General features: G+C 36.8%; 1 protein-coding gene across 1 annotated transcript in view; it reads right to left on the bottom strand.

Annotated features, from left to right (window-relative positions):
• Positions 1 to 24818, bottom strand: part of LOC150091194 (integrin alpha-9-like) — a 504992-nt gene that overhangs the window by 64755 nt on the left and 415419 nt on the right. Inside the window, exon 18 of the mRNA XM_090389511.1 lies at positions 14945 to 15067. Within this exon, the coding sequence (XP_090245637.1) occupies positions 14945 to 15067 (123 nt within the window). The remainder of the gene's footprint in view (positions 1 to 14944; positions 15068 to 24818) is intronic.

Genomic DNA, 24818 nt, shown 5'->3' with positions numbered 1-24818 from the left:
TATTATTTTTTTTTTTTTTGGCTGATGCTGCATAAGCTTGCTTTCTTGCATCAAATGCCTCTACTAATGCTAATGCTAATAACCTGGTTTTCAATTAAGTTTAAGTCGATAATTTACTGTACATATTAAAACTCATTCAGTAGCCTAGACACATACTCTACATATATGCTGCATTGTTGTAGCCTAGGTATGCATATATATATATGCTGCAGTGCCAACTCTATTGTCTCACGTGCACATGTGCCAATAGCTCCCATCAGGCAGTCAACGGCAGCATGCAAGAGTGTTCAGTATTCTTAATTCCATCCCGATGAAATGACATGATAGCTTTTCAAGCTTTTCATAACTTCATTTCATAATTTATTTTTACCCCTTTAAATACAATCGAAAATATATTTGCATACTGGCTAGAAATCACTGCCAACAATGTGCATTCTGCTTGGCAGAATGTTTTGCCACATTTGGAAAATGATTTCACTGGTTTTGAATTGCAAATTCAGACAATTACCAAAGACACTGTGAAGATCAGTAAAGATTTGGGATTCAAAACTTTGGAACTGCCAATTTACGTAACTGCACTGACTCACACGCAAATGACTAAGATGATGCAACTCTCCTTGAAATTGATAAGTAAACTGCATATGACGAAAAGGAAAACAATTCTGAAGTAGCACCAAAATAATTTTCAACAGAAGAAATGGAGAAAGTTTTTTTGGGGATTGACATGGCCTGTGCGGCAATTATGAATGGAGATCCGGAGTTGAACATACATCAAGATACGGAAAATTTTACAAGATAGGATTCAAGGCTACAAAGACTTGTGAGCTGAGAAAAAGAAGAGACAACTTCAGACTTTTTTTATTGAAATACCTAAATAGACAATAAAGCTTTTTTCTCATCTCTCACAATGTTTCCTTTTCATTAATACAATTTTTGTAATTTTTTTAAATTCAAATCCTTTTAATTGGCTATCAAGTGCAAATTGTTTATAGATTTATTACAATTTGTTTATAGACTATTTCTCTGGTATGCATTCAATTAAAATCCATTATAATTATTCCTCAATCAGCACGGTTTCACATAACACAGAACAGTTTTGGTAGCAATTATCAGTGATATGCGGGATATTGCTGTACACTGTATTTTGGCCAATATTGTTTGGGTTTTTGTAACTGTGGAAGCGAAACGCCTCCATGCTTCCTTTTTGCCAGTCTGCCTGTTTAAAGCAGATGAGGTTTTCTGTTGTTGGGAACTTTTTGATGATGTTCCATACTCTATTCTTCTCTTTTTTAGCAGCACTACAGTCGTCATTCCACAACACTTTAGCGCGGGCTGATATTTTTGTGGATTGTTTCGGAATCGCTTTGTCTGCTGCCTGTAGTATTTGGTTGGTATATTCTACTGCCAAGTTTATGGGTGTTTGTTGGACCTGTTTTTCTTCTAGCGTAGCTAGCTGCCTATGCATGTCCCATTCAGCTTTTGAAAAGTTCCATTTGGCAATTTGGTAGGAAAGGTGGGGAACACTTGTTTCAAGGCAGCATATCACAGCTAGTGATCACTGCTCAGTGCATTGCTGTGAATAATTCATCCAAATTGATGGCATATGGTTGCTGAGCATAGAGAGATATTGATAGCTGCGGTAGACCCTGTAGGAAGATGCATATAGGTGTGCGCATCTTTATTGAGAGTTATTAGAATGTGTTGATCAAGTAATTTTACAATTGTTTGTCCAAGCTTATCCAGGTTATGGTTTCCCCATAGCGGATGGTGACTGTTGAGGTCTCTGAGGATACAGTTCAGTTTGGGAAGCTGTATCACTAATTCTTCTGAATCGGTGGCAAGTATAATGAGACTATAGTTAAATTGAATTCAACTGCCTCAAGGTTTGTTTTTAGTGAGATTGGTTTTGAGGATATCTGGGAGTTGATGATCAGTGCTATCCCTCCATGTGCAAGATTTGGCAGATTGTGTGCAACACGATCTTGCTGATGTATTATGTATTTCTGAAGGGAAACAATTACATTTGGCGTTAGATTGGTTTCCTGTAGATAGAAGGCAATAGGATCATATTGTGAAAGGAGATCGCGGATGGCAGCCAAATTACTACGACAGCCTCTACAGTTCCATTGTAAGAAAGTAAGCATTATTTGGGTTTACTAGAGCCCTCGATTTGTTTTTGAGGTGCAGAAGGTTTGGATTGCTCAAGTTTACCTTTCTCTGGTGAGAGATTTCATAAGAGATGGATCATTAATTAATCAAATTGTGCACTTTTGAATGGGGTCTAAAAGATGAAACAGGCTATGGGGACACTGCCACAGATGTAGAAACAATATTCCATGGTAGAGCAAATGAGATTTGTACGGAGTAACAGAGCCATTTTAAGAACTCTCAGGCCACCCGACCAATTTCCAAATGTGGCCCTTATTCAGTTTAAATATTGTTTTAATTTTATTCTGGGTCTCTCTTAGTCGCATTACTTACCCTATGTATTAAAAGAGCTACTGGAAAGTTTGCAGTACCACTTTCGAAAATCCGTTTCATTTTAATATATTATCTGATATAAATGACCAACAGGACATAAAATACTATATTGGTGAAGACTGACGGGTTGTTATATGACAAATAATAAAAACCAATATGGTTGCAGCTGCAGTAACGCTTACAATGATGTGGTGAATCTACATAATAAAATTCAGTGAGCAATAAATATAAGGCATCTGACGTCACTTTGCATATGAGAAGCTTTGCACAGCACATATCAGACACTTAAAATTTAAAATTATATATATATATATATATTAAAAAATATATATATTTCTAATCATAAGCAAGTATTAAATTTATTAATTATTTTTCTAAATATTAAACTATTTAAAGAAAGCCAAAAACATTATTAATATATATCATTATGTTCTGGGTTTGCGGTGCTTTTGACAGCAACGTAACATGTGGGACAGAGGGTCTTTTAAAAAATTATTTAAGATAAACAAGTGAAGTCCCTGGCATCCTCCGGGTGCACCCATGCATTAAAACGGCCCTGTGGAATAAGAAGTTTAGTTTGGTTTGGTTTGGTTTAGATTTTATTGGCACATTAGCAACTGAGGCTATAATGTGCCAGCACCAGGTCATATAAGAGATCACAATTAAAATTTCAGTGACCTAATGAATTAGGTCACTATGTTGAAATATACAACAATAAGGGTATAACAATAAAAAGGTATACTTTAAATACATGTATTTATTTATTTACTGTACTATGCGGTCCCAGGCCAACTTTTTTGGCAACCCTGCAACCTATTTAAAATGCTATAATACTAACAATTTTGATATATAATTATCTCAGATTCCCTCATAGAGGGTCAATTCAGTATGTCCATTGTCCATATCACAATGCAATACCATGAAGGTATCTGACACTATAAAGTCCAAAAAATAAGGTTGTGTTGATCTCAAGGATTCAATTGACACTTGTAGGTCCAATATGAAAATTCAAACTTCCAAACACTTCCTAGTTCATTTCACAAATATATGTTGTCTCAATTCTAATCTCAGCGATGCCCCATTTCCACTTGCAGTCTGCCAAATCTGATGTACTTTTTCTGACAGAATCTCAGTTATCAGTTGATTCAACTACTGTTCATCTCAGTTGCCCAAACTATTTGCTGTGTGATTCCTTTCGCCTCAAAGGTGGTATATGTCCATTCCGATATTCCCTGTCATAGATGGTAATTTGGAATCTCCTCTTTTTGATCTTCTCTGGCTTAAAATCTCTTTACCTCATTGTGTCAAATTCATCTGTTGTCTCTACTATTCTCCCAACTCCACTAATCACTTGGAGCTCTTTGACTTCCTCTCTTTGCAACTTGACTTTCTCCAGTACAACTTTCCTAACAGTGAGGTAATTTTCCTTAGTGATTTTAATGTTCACAACACCAGCTGGCTTCTGTTTTCACGCCTAACCCAGCTAGTCGAGATGCTGAGGCTTTTGAAATTACTAATGACCTTGCACAGATTGTTCATTTACTTACAAGAATACCGGACAATCCTAACCATACAGCCAACACGCTTGATCTTTTTCTCACAAACAACCCATCTAAGTACACGGTCGATGCGAGTTTTGATCTGAGGTCCTTTAGGTACCTCAGATCAAAACTTGATTGTCTCTTCCCCAGTGAATCCTTTATCTAATGGCTAATCCCAACCTCATATTGTTTGACATTACAAGAATGTAAAATGGGATGACCTGCGAGATTTCTTTTCCTTGGTCGGATTACTGTTTCAAAACTTCTGATGTCAACGTTTGCTCAGATCGTGTCAATGAAATTATTCTTGTAGGAATGGAATCCTTTATTCCATACTCCAATTTAAAATCTTGTCCTTTATCTAAATCTTGGTTTTCCAATAAATGTGCTGAGGCTGTTCAAGAGAAGAACTTTATTGTAATTGGCTTGTTTCTAATTCTTCAGTTTCATTTTCTGCTTCCACCAAAGCTTGCAACAATTGTAAAGCAGTTATTAATCAGTCCAAACTAGAGTTTGAACAGGCTAAGAGTAGAAAACTTGCTTCTTGCCCTAATGGTAACCGAGCATTCTGGTCTTTTGCCAAAGCTATTGGCCACAACTTTTCCCCATCTCTGCTCCCACCTATGTCCAAACCAGATGGTTCTGTTGTCACTTCAGCCAAGGATAAAGCTGACCTGCTAGCATCCCATTTTTCTTCCAACTCATGTATTAATGATCTTGATAAAACACCTCCCATCATTCCCAACATGCTCCTTTCAATGCCTCCTGTGGTCTTGCATCAAAAGGATGTCAGAAGGATTTTAATGAATCTTGATGCTAAGAAAGCTCCAGGTCCCAATGGTATTTCTCGACTTGTTCTCAAAACCTGTGCTCCTGAATTTACTCCTGTTCGTTGCCGCCTTTTTTCACTTTCTTATTCCAAAGGTGTTTTTCCTTCTGCTTGGAAATTTTCTCATATCCAGCCAGTTCCTAAAAAGGGTGACAAATCCCTCCCATCCAATTATCATCCCATTGCAATTACTTCTACTCTTTCTAAAGTAATGGAGAAATCAATTAACTGACAACTCTTAAACTACCTAGAAACCTTCCGTCTGATCAACGATCGCCAGAATGGATTCCGTCAGTGTCGATCCACTGGTGATATTGTGGCTTATGTTACCCATTTATGGACTAATTCAATGGAAAAGTTCGGTGAAACACAAGCAGTTGCTCTTGACATCTCAAAGGCTTTCGATCATGTTTGGCATAAAGGTCTTCTAAATAAGCTTCCATCTTATGGTTTGCCAACTGTTTTTTGTAATTGGTTATCCAGTTTTCTTTCCGATCGCTCACTGAGGGTGATGGTAGATGGCTCTCTGCCTTCTAACTTCTCCACTAATGCCTGTGTCCTCTAAGGTTCAGTTTTTTTCCCCACTCTTTTCCTCTTGTATATTAGTGACCTTCTTCCATTGACTGGAAATCCTATCCATAGTTTTGCCGATGACAGCACATTGCATTCCACTTTCCATTTTGAGAAACCTTGTCCTGCTCAATCAGCTTCAACTTCTTGAAGATCTGCTACCAATTCCTTAAATGCTGATCTCTAGGTAATTCTCCAGTGGGGCAAAGACAACTTAGTTGATTTAAATCCTTCTAAAACCCAGTCTTGTCTTATATCTCGCAAAAAGGATTCTTCTGCTCCTATGCTTATCTTTGGTGACACTCCGATTTCTAGGCAAGTTGATATATCTCTTTTGGGGATTACCCTGACTTTTAATCTCTCTTAGCACAAGCACATTACAAATATTGCTTCCTCTGCCTCTAAAAAACTTGGTTTTCTCTTTTGCTCTCGGCATTACTTTTCTTCCAAACAGCTGTTCACTCTATACAAATTGCAAATCCGCCCTACCATGGAATATTGTTCCCACATCTGGGGTGGTGCCCCCAAAACCTCTCTCAGGCATCTAGATTCTATTCAGAACAGGGCAGTTAGATTAATTATTGACTCCTCTCTAACAGAGTCTCTCCACTCACCGTGTCATAGATGTACTGTTCCTGCTGCACACCTTTTCTACAGATACTTCCATGGGCTGTTCTTTTGAATTGGCTTCTATAATTCCCACTCTCTCTCTTTCAAAACAGTCCAAACACGTGCCGCCACCAGCCAACATCCATTTACTGTCCAACTTCAAACTCACAGAACCAACTTTTCATATTTTTTTATTCATTAGCATTATTAGAGGCATATGATGCAATAAAGCGAGCTTATGCAGCATCAACCAAAAAAAAAAAAAAAAAAAAAAACCACTTCCATTTCACCCCTCCGTTCGTTCAAAATATCTGTCCAGCTGTGCCTTAAATTTATTCAGGCTATCAACTTCCACAACAAGGGATGGAAGTTTGTTCCACCAACCAACTACCCGCTGGCTAAAGGCAAACTTCCGCACATCTATTCTACATCTTATTCATTCAACTGCCGTTTTCTGGAACAACCTTCCTTCGTATGTCTTCCTGAAAATTACCATCTACCGAAGTTCAAGTCTAATGTCAACAAATATCTTCTTTCGTCTTCTCAACCTTCAACCCAAGCAAGGTACTAAGTACTATAGGTTCTAATATCTCTCGTGTTTGGGATTTTCATAAAAAAATATATATATATATATGAAAATTCACAATGAGAAGTCCAACCCAAGATGTCTAAATCAGGAATTATGGTCACAATGAAGAAATCAAAATTTCCTCAAACCTGAACAGTCCCTAATAGCCCAGAAGTTGACAGAAAATGGAATACCTCAATTGGTCATTACATGCAGTCCCTGGAACCACAATCACATCACAGCGTTACAAGTCATCCATCGCGGAGGTAACCACAATGCCATTCAACAGGTTCATCATGGCAGTCTAACCCTCCACTGACACTCCAAAAAGTGTCAACAGTCTCCTCAATAACTGCTCTGAATCACCAGTTAGTGGAAAAGGCACCTGGAGTATGTGTTGTTAGGTTCGATGCTGTAGTGTTCACAGGGTAGATTCTCACCTATAATCAGAACAGTACCACCCATCCTACATCCACCCTGTCTACCATAATATTCTGTTCTAATGTGGCATATCATGACCTTTTCAAGCCCTTTTTAACTATCATTCAGTATTTGGCTCATGCTCCTCTGACTGCAACAAGATCCTAATTCTGAATAGTTGGACTGCAAAATTTCAAAATGAGTAAAAATATTGTTTTGTGGATGTGAACATTCACATCCAGGAGTAAGGGAGTGGAGATTAGGAGCTTCTTAAATTAAATGTCCCCTGAGGGGAAAATTAATCAAAAAAAAAAAAAACCAACATATTCATAGATGGTTCCAATCTTCTGGGAATCCACAAATACATAAAGTATGCTCAGTAATTCCAATTCTCTCAACATTGCAAAAAAGGAACCATGTCCAGTCAAAAGATAAGTTGTATGGAGATTGAGATTAAACCAATTTGCCCACTGTTTACCATTAGTATTTACCATCAGGAAAAAAAATATAAAAATTGTTGCTGCTCCTTTACATAATTGCTCCAACATTCTTGCCATTGTTCTACCAATTCCATAGATTCCTTTCCTCTTGTAACTCACCTCACAATCTAACAGTTATATGGCAACCCCTTTCTTAGATAACTCATTGATAGAGATATCAAATGTAAATCTGGTGGTATAACCTGTCAAAACTTGTAGTGCATCAGTAGACACAGTTCACCAAGCATACTTTCAATAGAATAGATCGCTGAATTGAAAAGATCTTTCAGACATTGAATTTCTGCAAAGCAGAGCTCAACCAGGTATGTGATGGATATCCCACAATTGGCAGAAAAATGCAGTCATAAAATAAGGTTATTCTTCCTTGTAATTCAAGCAATCATGCCTACAAACTTTCCAATTTTATCTGCAACTTATGTGATGTGGGTTATGAAGCACATGTGCCTGTTAATCATCACTCCCAGATATTTTAGAGTTTTATGTTTTAACTGATTGGAGACTGGCTCCCCCCCCTAGCATGATGCTTGGATTCCTTGTCACTAATAAATGGACCTTAAGTAATAAGGTTTCTCTCTCTGTTTTGAAAATTAAAGTCTGTGTAAATCGTACCAATTCTACAGAATGCTCTTCCAATTGGTTTTGAGATTCGCCATTCACTAACATAACTAGGTCATCAGCATGCTATCATATTTACATTGATGTAATTACATTTCAGCCAATCATTTAAGAGTATATTCCACATCATAGGCCCAAATATGGATCCATGTGGACATCCCCTATGAACAAATTTGGTAACTGACCCAGAAGCAGACTTAACAGTGACTTTCCTGTTGTTGAAGTAATTGTCGATTACTGAATAAATCTGAGGGGAAAATTTAGCCTTGTGTAACACCATTAAGACACTTTGCCAGTTTATTGTACCAAACTCTTCCGAAAAATCAGTGAAGATACCTAGACAGTATTTTGCCTGTGATTGCTGTACTAGCTGCCTAAGCACATCATCCGTTCCATTGCTTTGAGCAAAACCATATTGTGTATCTGACAGGATGCTATTGTAACAGACATATCTTATTATTCTGACAGCCAAAATACATTCATAGACTTTCCCCGATCTACTCAGCAATGCTATCAGACAGTATAAATTCTGTCCATAGACACTTCCATTCCACTTTGTAACTTATCTCACAATCTATTTCAAATGACAAACAGTTATATGACAGCTTAGATGATAACTTCTGGAGGCTTCAATGGCAATTTCAAAATTAATTTCAACAATGCCTCCTTCCAAATACAGTAGACTCTCGATTTTACAGGATAGATGGTAAAAAAAAATTCCCGGATAATCGATTTCCCGGTTAATCCAAAAATACAATTTCTCTGACATACGTAAGAGATATGTTCCAGGACTTCTTACATAAGTCGAGTTTCATGTAACTTAGGAATGACTAATAAAATATTGCTAATATATCCCTGATATACCAAAATTACAAAAACTATGTAATATCCTCAGAAGAATAAAGAAAAATAGTTAAATTATTTTTAATTAGTTCAATTAAAAACTTTATCTGGGGACAGCGGTGAAGTAGCTAGAGTGGCACATAAGAAAAAAAATAATAAAAGGAAGAAAAAACACGTTATTATACTGTAAAAACTATGTATTTCATAGCCCTGGTTATTATAGTTGACTTCAGTGGTGCTGATCACTTCACCGCTTCTTGTATTCTGTCTTTCTCTTTTACTGTGTTCACCACTGCTGACAAATCTGAATTCTGCGCAATACTTGTTGATGTTTGGCCATTTTCATACATCCTTATTATCGATCGGTTTTGTATTCTTGATAGATTTACTAGTGCTGCGCTGACCGGGCTAGTTGGGTGGGTAAAGTGCCTTGCCTGGCAACCCAGAGGTCGCGGGTTGGAATCCTGCCTTGGGCTTGGATCAGAGTAAAATGCAAAAACTTTGGGAGGTGCAATATGGCCACAGAAGCCGATGCGCCAACAACTAAAAAAAAAAAAAAAAACTAGTACTGCTGTCACTTATTCTCTTAGTCGGCACCACAATAACAATCGAAATTAAATTTTCTGAAAAGAACTTCACAGGGGGAAAACACTCACTATTATCACCCCATGTGAGTTCACATTTTACTAAAGCACATTTCTGGAGGTCACTACCATAAAATGATAAAAACAATTTGCACTTTGTGGGTTATTGGGCTTTTCTGTTAGCACAATCTATTGCAAATGGGTAGTAAACTCGATCCTATTGCATTTGCGATAATACCGATAGCTGGAATTCTGGTGAAATGTGTATTACGTTATTACAGTGAAATGTGTATTACGTTATTACAGTGAAATGTGTATCCCTTCACTGAAATCTTCAGTCATATAAAAAATATATAAATAACATAACATAAGTCTGAAACTATGTAAGTTATTACATACAGTGTAATAACTTACATAGCTTCGGACTTATGCGTGTCCAATACGATGCTTCACTTTATTTCTTACAATGTTGCATATGGTTTGGTCACCAATGTTATAATGGTTCATTAGAGATTTTTGGCGCCTCCGTAGACAGGTGGGCAGAAGCAGCAGTACGTAGCACACGCTTCCTGATTAGATCGGGGTTCGAGCCTGTGACCACCAAATACAGAGGATCTGGAAAGGTCAGGGAATGACCACCACATATCCCTGGAGCAACATGGCTTTAGTTGCTAATGCTCCAAATAACAACAACAATAGAGTACCTTAGAGATTTAACAGATGCACCATTTTCAAACTTTTGAATAATTTCAAGTTTTTGTTTAATTGAAAGCACAACTCTTGTGTTTGCCCATCATTTTCACAATTTCTAAACAAAAATAAAAAAGTTACTATAAGAAAAAAAATCCGACATCCCCGACAAATAATGAAACAAAATTTGTCCTTTTGCAGTGCGATGGAACACAACAATCGACGCGATGCACTAAAACAAACTAAACTTTCGGTCTCTTTTTTTTTTTTTTTTTTTGAGCAGCGGGTGTGAAGACAGTGGGGGTTGCAAGATAATAGGCACACCAATCTCCCAATGATGACTTATAATCTGCTTCTTGTTGCTTATTTACAACTTGCAAAACATCTGTTTATACCTATTCCAGTTAATACTTGAATTTTATGATTTCTGGTTGTTTTTTTTTTTTTTAATTTGGAGTCTTTAAGCAGTTAATCTGCTTCCCAGTTAATCGAGAGTCTGCTGTATCTAGGAAAATTCCATCTTTCAAGTAGGCATTATATATAGTAAGCAGATATGCTGGCATCCTCAACCAGATCCATACTGGGACATCTGTTATTTTTTATTTTATGAATTACCATCTCCAACTCCTCTGTTTGAAATTTGGGCTCATTTCTCATGCCAGTTTGGTTGTCATTAAGCAATACCATATCTTTGTATGCTGAAATATTAGATTCATTCTCATTGTGATGGTTCAGTCTCCCACCAAATGGTCCAGTATTAGTGTTATACTTTCTTCCCAAGTACGAGTTGACCTTCCTGCAGCCTGAACTGAATGTGCAACATCTCCAGCAGACACTTAATTGTCATAATTTGTTACTAGATTACTTTATTCTATAAAATGATTTGTTGCGTGTAATATAAATATCCTACTCTTGTAGAAAGTTAAATTACACATAACAGGACTCTTGTAGGGCTTTTTATATATAAAAAAAATTCACAAATCAGGAAAAATCCTTGTACATGTGTCTTGAATTTAGATTTTGAAAATACAGTCACCTTGCTTTTCCACAGTATCTTGGTATTACAGTTTTCAACAAGTATATGTTTGGGATCACCATTAAAAACTTAAGAAGGGAACAATGTGACAAATAGTAGTAGTAGTAGTAGTAGTGGCACTTGATGCAAGAAAGCAAGTGTAGGAGCTTATGCAGCATCAGCCAAAAAAAAAAAAAAAAAAAAAAAAAATCACACCATACCCTCCAATTGCCTGTCCAGTTCCTCCTTAAATTTATTTAACCTATCAACTTCCACAACGACAGATGGAAGTTTGTTCCAGCAATTAACCACCCGCTGGCTAAAGGCAAATTTCCGCACATCTATTCTACATCTATCCTTTCTTAATTTGAACTTATGTCCCCGTAGGTTCGTATTCTGAACAAGTGGGAGGATCCCATCAGAATTCAGCGTGCTCAACCCATTCAAGGCCTTATAGACCTCAATCAGATCACCGCGCAGGTGCCTAGTCTCCAGCCACTGCAATTTGCAGAACTTAAGCCTCTCTTGGTAAGAGGATCCCTTCATTCCCCTCACCAATCGTGTTGCTCTTCTCTGTACACGCTCAAGCAAATCTACATCCTTCCTAAAATGAGGCCTCCAGACCTGTACGCAGTACTCAAGGCGTGGCCTGACCATTGCCTTATACAGAGGGACAATCACCTCCTTTTCCCTGCTAGCAAAATTCCTATATATCATTGACAAAACCCCATGACCTTCCCTAGCAGCCTGTCTACATTGCTCAGAAAACTTCATATCTGACTGCACAATTACTCCCAGGTCTTTTTCATTTTCTACCACCTTAAGTGTAGTACCACACAGTTGGTACGTTTCTCTGGGGTTACTTCTACCCATATGCAGTACTTTGCATTTGTCAAGGTTAAACTTCAGTTGCCACTTCTTAGCCCATCTGCCCAAATTATCTAGATCCTGTTGCAGTAGCACACTGCCATTACTGTCATTAACAACCCTGCCAACCTTCGTGTCATCTGCAAACTTCGACATTAAGCCTGATATACCTTCATCAATATCATTGATAAATATACAAAACAACAATGGACCCAACACCGAACCCTGTGGGACTCCACTAATAACATTAGTCCACGAAGAGCAGCACCCATTGATTACCACCCTCTGTCTTCTCCCACTTAACCATCCTTTTATCCATTGTAGCAACTTACCCTTAATACCATTCTGCTCCAATTTGTACAGTAGTCTTCCATGCGCAACAGTGTCAAAAGCTTTCCTGAAATCCAAGTATATGATATCAAAATTATTTTTTGCATCCAGTTCCTTTGTGACCACATCATAATAACCAATCAAATTTGTCAGACAAGACTTTCCCTTAACAAACCCATGCTGTGTCTGAATTATTGCTGCAGTCTTGTCTAGATGATCCTGCAATGCATCTTTAACCAGTGACTCCATTATTTTACCCGGAACAGAAGTTAAACTAACTGGTCTGTAATTATTCGTGTCACCCTTCGAACCTCCTTTGTGAATTGGGGATACATTTGCACATCTCCAGTCCGTGGGAACCTCCCCTGAATCCAAGGATGCTCTCATAATTATGGCTAAGGGTTTGCTTAGTTGCTTTGCCGCCTCCTTTAATATAACTGGATAGATCCCATCCGCCCCAGGTGCCTTTCTTATGTTTAACTTCAACAATTTCTCCTCCACTTTGCTCTCAGTTATTACAAAATCATTAAGCACACTGCTACAATTTGATAACCTTCTTCCATTTTCAAACTGTAATGATTCCTCACGTGTGAATGTAGATGCAAAATACTCATTCAGTTTGTTTGCTATCTGAGCAGGATCATCAACAGTCGAACCATCGATGTCAAGTGGACCAATCATATTCAGCCCCTTCCTTTTAGAGTTTATATAAGTAAAGAAATCCTTGCTGTTTTTCTTAGCATCTTTTGCCAAAGATTTCTCGTAATCCGCCTTTGCCTGCCGAACCTCCTTTGTGACCTGATTACAGACTAGCTTATATCTGCTACAGGCTTCTGCGTCGCCTGATAATTTATATGCATCCCATGCATTTTTCTTCTCTGTCACGAGTCTCATTAGTTCATTTGATAACCATTTAGGCCTAAACCTTGAACAATATTTCTTCATCGGTATGAAAAGTCTAGTAGCTTCCACGATTAATTCCTTGAATGCTTCCCACTTAGAATTTACTGTTTGTAACATCGTCAGTCGATCCCACTGTACAGAATTTAAAAACTGTCTGAGACCACTGTACTCCCCTTTACGGAAGCAAAAACCCTTTCCTTTATCCCTGACGGTAGTTACCTCTTTGAGTAAATCCCACTTCAGCACACTGTGATCACTGCCACCTAGTGGTTCCTTTATCTGCAAATTCTTAATACACGAATGATCACTGCTGATAACCAGATCAAGAGTATTACTTTCTCTGGTTGCCTCTCGAACATGCTGCTGCAGAAAACAATCATCCAATAAATCCACAAAAGTCTGACTAGTGTGTGAGTGACCAATCCACAAGTTCCAGTCAATATCTGGGAAGTTAAAATCCCCCATTATAAGACATTCTGATTTACTGGCCCACTCTATTTCTCTGTACAATTGTTCATTGTACTCATTCGAGTCATTAGGCCTATAACACACTACTACTCTTATTTTTGCTTTTGCAGTGCTTATGTCACACCAAACTGACTCAACAGTGCACTGTCCATCTATATCAACTGGATGCACTTCTTTTGATTTTATGTTTTTCTTAATTAACAGCATAACACCTCCTCCCTTTCTGTCCTGTCTATCCTTTCTGTACACATTGTACTCCCCAAATTCCAGTTCTGCATTCCTTATATCTTTGTGACACCACGTCTCTGCTATCCCAACAATATCCGCCTTTGATGTCTTGACCAACACTTCAAATTCATCAAATTTATTTACTATACTTCTAGCATTGGTATACATGCAAGCATACATGAATGAGCTTGCTCATCTTGTCTAATAGTCACCATGGTGAATTATGTACACCAAACAGAAAAACTTAGCAATTTAAATAACTATTAGAAGTAATATCAGTGGGAGTTGTAATTAATATTCCTCAAATACGGTATTCCCTTTCAATCTGCATTATTATTATTTTTTAATTGAATTTCTTTATGGCTTTGTGTTTGCTTGAAACATGAATCAGGTGCTGCCTTCTGTGCTAATTTTTAATGGAACTTTGGTTTCAACTTCAATTTTTCATTAAGATAGTAGAGGAAATTCTTTTTTTTGATGAAAAGGCTGATGTCAACATAGGTATTATTATTAAAAAATACCTATAAAAAGGCTGATGTTAACATAGATATTATCATTAAAATCATCAGGTATGCCAGAGTTAAGAATAACATTTTAATGTGTTAGTCTATTTCTTGCCTTTCTTCTCAAAAAAATAATTGGTGAAGAAAGTGTGAATTGCATACACCAGATGGTTATGGGATAAACTTTTAAAAATTATGTTTAATAAATTTTTAAAGTTAATATAATATGAATTATATTACACAGATTAATATAATATGAATGTATAATTTTGAATCATTGCTATGCTTTGTTCTATTTTTAACAGCAGTGAAAATTTTGATCCAAACATTTTTTAATTTGCTGAAAAGAAAAAAAAAAAAAAAAGTTCTTTTATACTTACTCTAATTAAGCCTAGAAGAATCAAAGCTAACAGAAATATTCCAATTCCGACACTCAAGACAATAATCCATTTTTGTATTTTCTTTGGATGAGGATGACCAGCTCTTAGTAATGATGTGGTTACCTAAACAATATAATGAAATTTAGAGAAATACAATATTACATAAAAATTAGAATAATTGCATATGAAGCATTTGACTTCTGTATAAGATTTTTTAAGCATATAAGATGTGCTATAAGATATATATATAAGATATAAAATAAGTATTTAAGCATATAAGATTTTTTCCCTTAATTAGTTATGCCACATTTCTTTTTCTTACCAGGACCTCAACATTCTTCATAAAAATATTAACTGCTTATGAACCACTATATATCCCCCTCCACAATGCTGAATTACCTTATCTCAGGTGGAGTAAAAATACAGTAAAACTTCTGTGTAAACAACTCAGTGCTGATCTGAACAATTTCACTAGCTTAACTATATAGAAAAGTATTTGTCTATTTACTGATTACTGTACCTAAGACATTATTTTAATCCATCCCAATATTTTAAATAATAAAAAATAAGAGTTAATAAAGGCTTAGAAAGTTATCCACATTTAGATAAATAATAGAAAGAGCTCAGTATCTCAGCTTTTCACATGAAAATTGTTAAATGACAAAATATAATACATAGGACACCATTTATTGCAATCACTTCAGGACTCAGCTAAAGCAATAGCAATAACTGAAGAAACAAGAATGAGGTTGTTCAGTATTGTTTTCTGATGTAAAGCAGAAATGGGTACATAAAAAGGTAGAAATTGATTGATTTATGAATTCATGGTGCAAGAGCTATTGTGACTAAAATTCACCTTGAAGGTTTTATATGGCAGTTCTGTTCATGTTTGTATTTTTTGGAAATAATTTTCTGGAAATAATTTCCAAGGGTCAAGGAGTTTATACAGCTTAATGCAGGGATTGACTTCATATTTGGTCAAAGAAATATAGAAGTTTTATTTCCTTGAGGAACTGAAAAACATCTGTTATATTTTTCCTGTCTTCCAATATGGTTTTGGGAGTGATGCTTGGTTATTAACTCTTTAAAGCAATTTCGGCACTTGGTTGCAAAAGCCGGACAAGTAATTAGTACATATTCCACTGTTTGTTGTGTGTGTGTATGGCAAGTAGGACATAGAGGGGTCTCCTCTCCTTGAAAGAGATGACAGTGGCTGAAATGAGTGTGTCCTATTCTTAACCTTACAAGTATCACTTGGACATGTCTGTTTTGTTGGAGTAAACTTTTAATTTGATGCAATTCGTTATTGGTTAGGACCTGCCAGTGCTGTATCCCGCTGTGATAAATAACTTGTTTGTAGTCTGAGAAAGGAATGTATGCGGGTGCAGAAATATTGCTGTCGGCTTCATTTGCTTGTTCATTGCCATATATTCCGACATGACTTGGGATATAGCAAATTCTAATGTTATGACTTCGTTCAAGAAGCTTAGATACTCGGTATTGGATTTGTTGCTGGAGTGGGTGTTTATTAGAACTGACATTTTGTATAGCTATCATGGAGCTAAGGGAGTCTCTGAAAATGATGCTGTTTTAAGAGCTTGAAAATTCAATTTGATTTAGTGCTAACATAATGGCTTGCATCTGCAGTATAAATACTGCAGTCTTTTGGAAGTATTTGGGCCAATGTGAGGTCTGAAGAATAAACTGCTGCTCCCATTGAAGATTCAGTTTTTGAGCCATCTGTATATAGGATGCAATGATCTAAAAATTGTGGTCTGTATGCAGCATGCAAATAGTTTATATGAGGGAGAGCTTGTTTGCTCCAAAAGTGGAAGCAGAAGCCATATGTGGGCTGTTTGATTAGCCATGGCAGCATGGACTGCCTCATCTGTGGTGTCATAAAATCTAGATTATGATTTCTACTGAGGAGAAAGTTTTTCATCTCACATTTGCAGGTTTATTGATTTTTTGTTGTTGTTGCTAATGTTGTTCCCATTCTAAAAAAAAAAAAAGATATTTTCTGTAGGTAAGGATTTTATTTTAGCTGCATAAGAAATTAATTGATTATGTCTTCTGATTTGCAAAGGAGGTTCTTGGGCCTCAGCATATAGGCTCTGCACACGCGAGATATGGAAGGCTCTCAGGGCTAGTCAGAGTGCGCAGTGTACTGGGTCAAACCATCTCAAGGCATTAGGTCTTGCCGGGTTGTAGACTGGAGCATGATAGTCTAACTTAGACTGGATGAGTAGGCGATATAAACGTAGTAGTAGCAGCAGTATTGTTCTATCTGATCCCCCCAAGATATAGCTGATAGAACCTTTAAGATATTCATTTTCTTCAAACAGTGGACCCTTATGTGACTAATATGCTCTAAAAATGTCAATATTTTGGGATTACCCCATAGTGGATGATGCTCATTTAGGTCACATAAAATGCAGAACTGAGATGGCAATTGAACAATCAGTGCTTCAAAATCTGTCAAGTAGAGTTCTTGACTAGGAGGTAGAATACTGAGGTAATGGTAATATTGAACCTTTTGCTAGGAATAGGCTTCTAAGGGGGTGTTCAATGGTAATGCTTGGGACAATACATGTCTATTAACTAATATTGCAACTCCTCCCCTCGTTTTTCCATCAGATATGTGGTCCTTTGTGTATATGGTATAGTTTTTAATTGTACTGATGTCCTGTAATTTTAAATGTTTCTTGTAGGCAGATACTTAAAGGACAATATGGATAACGAGGTCTATAATATTGTTAACGTTTGCGTGGAAACCTCAACAGTTCCACTGGATGATCGTATCTATCATTCCTTGGGGCTGTTTTCACTTTGCCTGCTTTGGTTTTGTCTTTCTTTGGGAAATAGGGTCATCCTGTATCTATGTATTCTCTGGGGTCCTCTCTGGCATTTCCTGCCTCAATATCCATTTGTTCTGTAATCTTTGTTTCCATATTACTTTTCTTATTACACTTTCTGTGTTATCTGGGAGAAAAGATAGAGGCGTATTAATCATTTTTCTTGTTGTTTTTGTGGTGGAGAATATTTGTAAAATTCACATACCCATTCTGATAATGTTCTCTTGGGGGAATTGGGACATCTGTTTGTGTTACACAGCATTTTGAAATAGAAATAGAAAGTCTAATTTCCAGGATCTTTTTGGTTGTGGTGATGTCCGCATAAGGTTTATTTTCTATGTTTATTGCAAATGCTTTTTTTGCTTCTTGATGTGTAACTCTGTTTTCTGCATTGTACTTTGGTATTCTTTTTTCTTTCTTCCAGATTTCACACTCTCTTGAGTATCCAGTATGTTCCCCTTTACAGTTTGCACATTTATGACTTCCAGTTGTGGAAGTAGAACTGAGATGTTCTTGGGACCCACAGTTTGAACACACTGAAACTGTGGATCCCAAGAACCACAGTTTGAACACATTGATTTTCCTCTATGTACAGTCTGTGAGTGTCCAAACTTCTGGCAGATGAAACAGCAGAGAGGATTTGGGATGTATGGTCTAATATTGCAATGCAGATATCCTGCTTTTACTGATCTGGGTGGCTTTGGTGTGTTAAAAGTGAGTATCAGGTTCAGGTATCTGGTGGGGATAATTAGCCCTTCTTTTTTAATTCTAATTCTTTTGACATTCATGACTCCTTGTTCCTGAAGTTCGTTTTGAATTTCATCGTCAGGTACATTTAGAAAGTCCCATTCGATTATTACACCTTTTGAAGTATTTAAGATATTGTGAGGAGGGGTACCATTACTGGTATTTCTGCAAAGGTTGTCATTTGTAACAGTCTTTTGGAATGTTTAGAGTGGGCTGTTTCTGCTAAAATATCACCTGATTTTAATCTCTTAACATTTTTTTTGTGGGCTGGCATAACTCTCAAAATTCTTTTGTTTAAGAAAGGGTGACAATTGGCCTACCGATTTCTCATTATTTGAATGTATTATAAGATATGCTGGGATATTTAAAGTGTTTATGTCAGTTTTCAATCTCTTTGGAGACAGTCATTTCTGTTGCCTTTTCTAGTCATTTTAGATGTATCTCCAAGAGAAACAGATTCTTCATATCTTGGATCAGTTACATATGGATCCATGAACCCAGTGTTTCTGAGTATTGGAGTCAGTTCGCTCCATTTCACCTAAGAGAGCTTTTCCCCTCCAGGTTTTCCCCACCTTGGGAGAGCTTTTCCCCTCCTACACCTGCCTTCACGTGGCAGTGCCTCCTGGCACTGCCACATGAAGGCAGGTGTAGTGCCACTCTGTGACCAAGCTATAGGAGATTAGTAATTAAGATTTATACAAGAAAGGAAAAAGGAAAAGAGAAGGTTTCTTTCCTTCTTAATCTATTAAAGTTGATTTCTTTACTATAGATTATTTAATTGTTTGTTAATAAATATTTTAAATAAGGAAACAATTTCTACTTCAAGAAAGAGCACTAATTCAGAGCAAAGCAATTGATCACAGAATCGTTTGGCACCTGAGGCTAAAGGTGGAAGTGGACAGAAAGAAAACAATAAAATTAAGCAACATAAATTTGACTGTCCGTTATATCTTCAAGAAAGTCATCAATAAAAATGAAACTGTCAAATGTTTCTGGAAATCCATACAAACCATACGAAATGTAAAAAAATGTGGCACATGCCACAATAAGTGGCATGTGCCATATTTTATTCTAATGTATTTGACCTCACTCTGAAATCTACCCAATTAATAGATACAATGCAATGGATTAACCTGTCCAGTTCCCTTTTCTGAAATTAAAACCCGTGCCTTTACCTTTAACTATTGAAATATCCTTCTTCATCTTTCAACTGCATGATCACCAACTGCCAACGGTTCCTGTTATGTCATCTGATTCTTGAGTAATGATCAGGTCAAAAATATTCTTATCCCTAATTCCCTAACATGCTGGTACAAATAATAATCATCTAGTTTATTTTAAAATTTTGTTCTCCAGGGTGAGTTTCCTTCCCACTTATTCCAATCAATTAGGGGAAGATTGAAGCCACACATAAAAAGACATTCACACTTGCCTGCCCATTCCGCCCGTATGCGTAGACTCTCATCATACTCATCACAATCTTCTTGTCTGTAGAGTTTGCCCGCACAGATTCTATGCTGGCAGAAGTAACTTCTAAGCCAACAAAAAAAAAAGCTCTTTTCACACTCAGGCTGCTTTTGATAAGAAGCATAACCTCATCACCCCTTCCATCTTTTCTAACTACATTATACATACCATAACTGAACTTGCATCCCCAATTTCTAAGTGGTAACAAGTTTCTGTTAGCCCTGTTATGTCAGCATTAGTTGTCCTAACCAGGGGGTGTGAATTCATCCATTTTGTTGGCAACACTTCTCACATTACTGTAGACACTGTTAATTAGAGTTTACTATGCTGAACACCCCTTGAAGTTATTTAGGTTTGTTTCCCCTAGCTTTACCTTCCCTCTCATTTGAAACAGTGCCATCCTCAGAACACCTTACCAACAACTGTTGGCAAGGCTGTTGCAGCAACAAAGAAGAATTCTTGAGATGCATGCAAGCATTACTTTGACTCATACCATCAGACAAACATGTGAAAATTACCCTTCTCCCCCTAATTAGCAGTTCCCATGAACATTTAAGGTATTCTCAATGATAATGGCAAAAACCCCTGTACCAACTTTGCACAAACTTCTTGACAAAATGAATTCCTTCTATACACAAGTGTGGCCACATTGATAAAAATCTCCCCCCCTCCCCACCAGAGCCTTGTAGACTCCCTCAATGTATAATTAATCTACAAGACCTTCAGCATATAATCTCTCCTATCGTGCCTCTCTGGGCAGAATTGCAGACACATTCCGACCTAGCTCATAGCAATTTTTAAGCATTGTCCTATATTTATCCAAAAAAAATTATCAGGTTATGTGCATTTAATATTGTTAGTGCTCACATAAATAATGATGCTCTCTCTCTACCAAATCTGACAATCTGTTGGTAATGTCATCAATCATTGTTCTCAACAGATTGTCAGATTTTAAGGGGGTAAAGAGAGCATCATTATTCATGTGAGCACTGATGAATCAGTGGCTCTGAAAATCTATGTCACAGTTTCTAGACGTGTACAGCCAAAGTTCATTACTGTTTGGTGCACTTTCTCCTTCTCCTCCATTTATGGAATTTCCCCAATGTTCGTTGAGGGAAATCATTTTCACACTTGTGTGAAAATGATTTTGTTCCCTTATTGCAGGGTTTCCATGGCTGAGAACTCAGAGATCGATACTTTAGTATTAGCCATATAATACAAGAAAGACACAGGCATTTGTGCTGCACTGGCCAAAAAATAAATAAATTACAAATTATGCATTTCCCACCTCACATAGGTAACTATCCAGTTGACCTTTGAATTATTTCAAACTGTTAGCCTCAACTACCTGAAAAGGCAACTTGTTCCAACAATGAACAACTCATTTGCTAAAAGAAAACTTCCTACAAGCTAATCTAAACCTCATCCCATGTAATTTGAATTTATGGACCCTAATTCTGGAATTTTTTATAACAGTGAAAATTATGCCTTCATTCATTATACTAACCCCTCTCAGAGACTTATAAACCTGAATCTAAGGCACCTGGTTACCATGCTCTGTAGACCACATAATCAAAGTCTTTCCTCATACAGTCGTCTGATCTCACTATTAGAGTTGCTCCTTCTTTTATGGAATCCTCCATTTATGGAATTTCCCCAATGTTCGTTGAGGGAAATCATTCACACTTGTGTCAAAATGATTTTGTTCCCTTATTGCAGGGTTTCCATGGCTCAGAACTCAGAGATCGATACTTTAGTATTAGCCATATAATACAAGAAAGACACAGGCATTTGTGCTGCACTGGCCAAAAAATAAATAAATTACAAATTATGCATTTCCCACCTCACATAGGTAACTATCCAGTTGACCTTTGAATTATTTCAAACTGTTAGCCTCAACTACCTGCAAAGGCAACTTGTTCCAACAATGAACAACTCATTTGCTAAAAGAAAACTTCCTACAAGCTAATCTAAACCTCATCCCATGTAATTTGAATTTATGGCCCCTAATTCTGGAATTTTTTATAACAGTGAAAATTATGCCTTCATTCATTATACTAACCCCTCTCAGAGACTTATAAACCTGAATCTAAGGCACCTGGTTACAATGCTCTGTAGACCACATAATCAAAGTCTTTCCTCATACAGTCGTCTGATCTCACTATTAGAGTTGCTCCTTCTTTGGGCCCTTTCAAGAAGTTCAATGTCATTTTTCAGATGAGGTCTACATACCTGGTTAGAGCATTCGAAATGGGGTCTGTCTTACAACTGCATTGTATAGTGGGATTATGACCTTCCTATCTCTACAGGCTACTGTTCAATAAATCATTGGTAGAACACCATGTCCTTTCCTGGACACATGTTTACACTGCTCAGAAAATCTCCTGTCTGACCATATCTTAACTCGCAGGTCCCCCATTTTTTTTTTTAAATTTAGCTGCTTTTAATTTGACCCCACCAAGTGTTTTAAGTTATTTTGGAGTTGCTATTTCTCAAGTGTAAGACCTTGCATTTTGCTGCATTAAAACATAGCTACCACTTTTCTGACCATCCTTGAAGCCTGTTCAAGTCATCCTGGCACTGATGTTTAATGACCCTCCAAAGCAAAGCATAGCACAGCAGGTTAGATAAACATGATTTTCCCTATAGCATTAGCCAGTGCATTTTCAGCATTACTACATGGTGAATTTTTTTAGACAAACTGTACATGTTTACTTGTGTACAAACTTCGGTTGGTCTAAGAATGGATATCATATTGTGAAATCCTTCATAATGAGTTGTCCTCCTTCATATAAGTAACACTTCCCCATTAGAGAATACTACTGTTACTTATTTTCAGTTGAGTACCACTATTCAGGCAGCATTGTTTCGAAGCTATTTGGCTTCTCAAACAGGTGCAGGTAGGCAGCCAGAGGTAGGCAGTCAGAGGTTGACAACATCTGGCTGCCTCTCATAATGTGTTAGTAAGTCACAACTGGGTTGCAACACAGTTTTGACTTATTTACATATTAAGACAGAGGCAAAAAGGTGTGCTTCTTAGACTAATAATATTTTAGGGCAGAAAGCCTCAAAATAAGTAAATTTCAAACTATGACATTAGTCAGAGCATTTTAATCATAACTACATAGTTGAATTTTTTTTTATAGAAACCAAAATTTGTACATTGGCATAATTATTGAGACCATATGTACAAATTAAGTTTAAGTTGTCTAAAAAATTCAACTATGTAGTAATGATGAAAATGCACTGACTAATGTCATAATTTAAATTTTACATGGTTTTAGGCTTTCTGCCCTAAAATATTATTAGTATATGAAGTGCATCTCTTGGCATTTCTCATATTTGTAAATAAGTCACAACTGGGTTGTCAACCCATATAGTTTTGTGTAACTACTTAATCACCAATGAGAAGCCAAATAGCTAAGAAACGGTGCTGTCTGAGGTATTCAACTGAAAATAAGTAACAGTAATCTTCTGTACAGGAAAAGCTTTACTTATTTGAAGTACAAGGAGGGCAACTTGTTGTGAAGGATTTACCATAATGAGAGAAATGCACAAACTTTGGTTCATCTAAAAAAATTCAACTATGTAGTAATAATGAAAATACACTGACTAATGTCATAGTTTAAATTTTACATAGTTAGAGGCTTTCTGCCCTAAAATATTATTATACATGATATTTCCTTAACAAAACAATGTTAAGAGTGTAAAGATTGAAGTGTTGAGGCCAAATTTTTGCCAGTCTAAGTAAGTTTTATCCTCATAATTTATATTAGCCCTAAACACGGAATCTGAAAAAGGTTTCTGTATTTTTTCTATTGCTTAATCCTCTCCTTAGCAATGGGAGATATATTCCAATACAGCAAATACAATAATTTGATAAATTTTAATTAGAAATCTGAAATTAAGCCATTAAAACTTCTTCTTCTAAAACTTCTGTTCTTTTAAGAAGACCTAAAATTTTTGAAGCTTTTGCAGTTATAAGTCTGATATAGTATCCATTTCTAGACATTTGTATTCCCAAATCAGGTAATTTCTGCGAGTAATGGGCTGCCCTGAAATGATGGAGTTATATTCAATTATGCTTTCATTTCTGATAATCAGTTGATGTTTTAGACAAAAATTCAAAGAGAAATCCACAGTCAGAAAAATTGCAGGTATGCTAATAGCATTAGCATTAGCAGAGGAATATGAAGCAAGAAAGCAAGTTTATACAGCATTGGTCAAAAAAACAACAAAAAAAACAACCCTTCCTGTTTCACCCATCCATTCACTCCACACGTTTGTCTAGTTCAACCTTGAATTTATTTAAGCTGTCAGCTTCCACGATGACAGGTGAAAGTTTGTTCCAGCAATCAACCACGCACTGCTTAAAGGCAAATTTCCACACATTTATTCTACAACTGTCTTTCCTCAATTTGAATCTATGCCCCCTCAGCTGCAGAATCTGAGCAAGAGGAAGAAGACCATCAGCGTTGAACTTGTTCAAACCATTCAAGGCTTTATACAACTCAATCAGATCACTTCGCAGGTTCCCAGTCTCCCGATGCTGCAATTTGCAGAACTTAAGCCTTTCTTAGTAGCCATTTGTTTCACTAAATAATTTCACTGCCCTTCTCTGTACTCGTTCTAGCAACTCTAACATCTATCCTAAAACGAAGCTTCCAAATTTGTATGCAGTACTCAAGGTGTGGCCTGACCATTGCCTTATACAAGATGTTAATCACCTCCTTATCCCTTCAGGCGCCTCCGTAGCCAGGTGGGAAGGAGCAACAGCAACAGAGCGTAGCACACGCTTCTTGATT

Source organism: Mastigoproctus giganteus, chromosome 1 (genome assembly GCF_048544385.1).
Source record: "Mastigoproctus giganteus isolate SK-2022 chromosome 1, ASM4854438v1, whole genome shotgun sequence".
Taxonomy (NCBI): Eukaryota; Metazoa; Arthropoda; class Arachnida; order Uropygi; family Thelyphonidae; genus Mastigoproctus; species Mastigoproctus giganteus.
This window is presented reverse-complemented; position numbering and strand designations above follow the sequence as displayed.